The sequence below is a fragment of the Grammomys surdaster genome, unplaced genomic scaffold, assembly GCF_004785775.1.
Source record: "Grammomys surdaster isolate TR1022 unplaced genomic scaffold, NIH_TR_1.0 299740, whole genome shotgun sequence".
Taxonomy (NCBI): Eukaryota; Metazoa; Chordata; class Mammalia; order Rodentia; family Muridae; genus Grammomys; species Grammomys surdaster.
In genome coordinates, this window is record NW_021625659.1 from 1367 (window position 1) to 5192 (window position 3826).

The window sequence follows — 3826 nt, forward strand, 5'->3', positions numbered from 1 at the left end:
AGCAAGCTGACCAGGGTTGGACTTAACAGTGGCCCAGGCTATTGGAAGTGATATATTACATATAAACACCCCAGGATTCTCACCATGTTGTAAATAGCACAGAAAGAAAAGTTGTGGGAATGTTCAGGTGTTCAAAAACAGCTCTGGCTCCAACAGCACAGAGTTGTTCAGCTCATTGGCAAATGAGTAATGTCTACCGCCGATCTTCTTTTGGTGTGGGCATGTAAGCAAGGTCAGCTGGCAGCCATGTCAAAACCACATGGAGCTGTTGGTTTAATGCCTACCAAAAACCCATAGCTCCACTTAGGAACTTCTGGACGGGCTATCTTTAGACAAATTGACCAGCTTCTTGAGGATCCAGCCTTCTAGAAGGTCCTACCTTCAACCCCATTCAAGGCAGCTGGTCAGGCCTGAAAGTGTGGGAACCAGGTAAAACCTTCTTTGGGTCACAGATGGCAGAGACCTGTGCCTATTGGAGAGTCAGCACACAGGCTGTGCAGAGAGCTTTATTGCGGGGATGGAGGACACAGTGTTCTGAGAATAAAGCAGGGTATTAGTGGGGGCTCAGGTAGCCAGGAAGCCCCCGTCCACTGGCAGAGTAGAGCCAGTGGTCATGCTGCTTCGGTTGCTCAGCAGGAAGAGGATGGTGTCCACCACATTCTCCACCTCTACAGGCAGGTACAGGTCAAGAGCATCGATGAAGGAGGCTTCCCTCATCCTTCCAACCGCAGCCAACCCCGAAGCCCAGGCAAGCACCAGGACTGGTGGTGTAGTTCTAATCGGGACTCCCACCTAACTTACCAGCAAACCTGCCGAGTGGGATACGATCCAGCATCGCCTTGGCTTTGTGGGGGTCACTCCAGTTGGTCCGGCCCATGGGTGTCATCACTACTGTGGGGTTCACTGCATTCACACGGATCTGCAGAGAACCCAGCGAGGTAAATAACACAGGAGGGTGCTCCAGGCAAAAGGACTGATTTGGAGGAGTTGTCCCAGCCTTGCGTACCTTGTGGGGCCCAAGCTCTAGGGCCATCATCTTGGTCAACATGTCCAGAGCACCCTTGGTGGAACCTGTGAGGAGGGTTGTTGTGGAGACCAAGCTGGAGAGTTGGGGTGGGGTGGGGATCAGGCACAGCCGGAATTACTCACAGTAAACAGTATGGTTGGTCAGCGCACGCTGGGAGGCCTGGCTGGAGACATTCACAATGGCCCCTGGGACTCCCCGAGCTATCATGCCCTTGGCCACAATCTGAAATTTTGAGGGACATGAAGCAGAACTAACACTCTTCTTCCGAGTTCCTGCTCCAGCCGGGTAGGGCAGCTCACCTGAGACACCTGGATGACAGCCCGAAGATTCACATTGAAGGACCTAGAAGTGAATGGAGGGCCTCCTGGTCAGAGGCAAGGCTGAGGCTGCAAGGGGGATGATTTTGTTCCTCTGACCCCTGCTGCCTTACGTGTCACAGGCCTCCTTGGTGACCTCCAGGAAGGGCTGCAACAGAGCCACAGCGGCATTGTTCACCAGAAGGTCCACCGGTCCCACATTGCTTAAGGCCCGTTCTGTAGCCTCCCAGTCTGCCAGGTCCACACACACAGGCTCTACGCCAGGACACTGTGCGCGTTGAAGGGAAAGCAAAGCTATGAGCGATTGTGTCCCAAGAAGGTGGCGCTGTTTCCCTCTTCCACTCGAGGAAAGGTAGTCTGGGAGAATTGGACCTGGAAGGGAACTTTCAACTGAAGGGTCAAGAGTTCCTGCTGCAGGAGCAAATAGTGAGCTGGAACCTAGAGCTGAGAGACACAACACTCACCTCCAGTCCCCTCCCTCCATGCCCCTTCCCCCTCCCCCAGCAGTTCACTTCCTCTCGGCTCAGCATTCTTGGGTCCAGGTCTGTTCTCTCAGCCGTTTCTTCCAAACTCAGGGAGCCAGGATGTCCTAACGGACCCTCGATCAAGGCCTAGGAAGGGGTGCCGTGGGTTCCTACCCCATCACCCAACGCCAGGCGCGGGCCTGCCGTGAGAAGCACACTGCCGGTGAGGGATAAAAAGGGCGAAGCGCCTCTCAGTGACCGCCTCCTCACCTCTGGACACACTGCCTACCTCGCGGACCAGGTTGTCCAGGTCCTCTTGCGTCCGGCTCACTGCCACAACCTGTGCACCAGCCGCCTGCAACGCCAGCACAGTGCTGCGCCCGATGCCTGTGGCAAGCGAGGATTAGTGCGGGTACCCCCTTTACAAACCAGCCCGACCCCGCCAGCGTCGCTCGCCTGCCTCCTCACCTTTGCCCGCGCCGGTGACCAGAGCCCTCCGACCTGCAAGCCCCAGATCCATGTTGCCCCAGCTTGGTCCTGCCAGGGCAAGATGGACTTGGAGTTCCGGAATCGAGGGTGGAGGCAAAGAGAGCCAATCACATGAGCTGTGTCTTGAAAAGGGAGAGGATATTAAAATAAAAGCTCCTTCTGTGGTGTTGATTGGCTGAATGGCAGTGGGCGTGGCTGAGGCAAGGCTGTCCTAACCAAGGGACATAGCTTCTCAAACTACACTCACTGACTGACCCAACTGTAGAGGGCAGAGTCTGCTTAGCGAGCTCTGATCAGCATGGTTTTCACTACCAAGATTTCCACTAAAAACATATAGTAATTATTCCAGAGGTTTCATGGATACTCGTGAACCTGAGAGACATGTCCAAAGAAGTTTCTATGTGCTCTTTCCCCAGGCCCGGGAGTGGGTCGTGATAGCCCATATGTAATACTCAGAGGGGGATGGACATCCAAAGCTGAGTGGGTCGGGAGGCAGAAGCAGGCAGATCTCTCTAAATTTAAGGCCAGCCTGGTCTACAGAGCAAGTTCCAGGTCAGCTGAGCTACACAGAGAAACCCTCCCTGTCTTGAAAAAAATGAAGCAAAAAATTTGGACATGCAGATAAGTCTGAAGAAGACACTGTTATCAATAAAGCCCCAAATTAGCATGAAGGAAAGCTGAAGCCCACAGACACCTCAGCCAGCCTGTACCAGGTCACTAGCCCCATATAGATAGTGGGCGGGACAATAAGAGGTTGGATTGGGTTTGGAGATGTGTATGAGAACTGGGCAGACAAACGTTGTTTTCCAAGGCTTGAGAGTCAGTTACAGATTAATGTCCAGGTGTGCACTGGGTCTCCCTATAAAAATATTTTGGTTTTGGAGTCGTGGTGAGGAAGACCAAAGCAATTGCTCTGAACACCTACTCTGGCCAGTAACAGGGATCTGGTGATTGCAGGGCCAAGTGTGATATGGGGCTTTGGGCCCAGAGAGGTGCGTCCATGGGCTGACTGTTTTGAAAGTCAACTGCAGGAGGCTCAGCGGTTAAAAAGCACTGCATGCTCTTCCAAAGGACTTGGGTTTGATCCCCAGCATCCAAACGGCAGCTCACAATCATCTGCTGTAGGGCAACTCGTGCCCTCTCCTGGCCTGTGTGGACATCCACACGGTGTGCAGACATATAAAATAACAGTAATTTTATAAAAACCATGGAAAGAAAAGTGGCAGAGAATAGGCAGCTAAGTGCTCCCTCTGCAGTTTTGACCCACTTACCACCACTGTGAGGCCATTCTGTGAACACTGCCATCCGCTCCTAACCATGAACTCTGCCAACTCCCTGTCAGAAACCAGGAGACAGAGCCTGCCCAACACCTGACACAGCTGCTTAGAGCTTATTAGTGGCTCAGTGTTTCAGGACATACACAAATCTCATTCATTGTTCAGTGGTCCTGGGTGCATTGCTCTTTGGAGAGAAGTGTCCTATTCTCTCTCTCTCTCTCTCTCTCTCTCTCTCTCTCTCTCTCTCTCTCT

At 53.0% G+C, this 3826-nt stretch overlaps 1 protein-coding gene across 1 annotated transcript; it reads right to left on the reverse strand.

Moving 5' to 3' along the window:
* Positions 1 to 470: 470 nt before the first annotated feature.
* Positions 471 to 2332, reverse strand: LOC114616136 (L-xylulose reductase). The gene is made up of 8 exons (XM_028761655.1): positions 2277 to 2332; positions 2098 to 2195; positions 1458 to 1612; positions 1327 to 1369; positions 1150 to 1249; positions 1007 to 1071; positions 802 to 919; positions 471 to 668 (listed from the first exon to the last, which is right to left on the reverse strand). The coding sequence occupies exons 1-8, from the start codon at positions 2326 to 2328 to the stop codon at positions 565 to 567; spliced, it is 735 nt and encodes a 244-aa protein (XP_028617488.1). The 5' UTR covers positions 2329 to 2332; the 3' UTR covers positions 471 to 564.
* Between the last annotated feature and the right edge of the window lie 1494 nt (positions 2333 to 3826).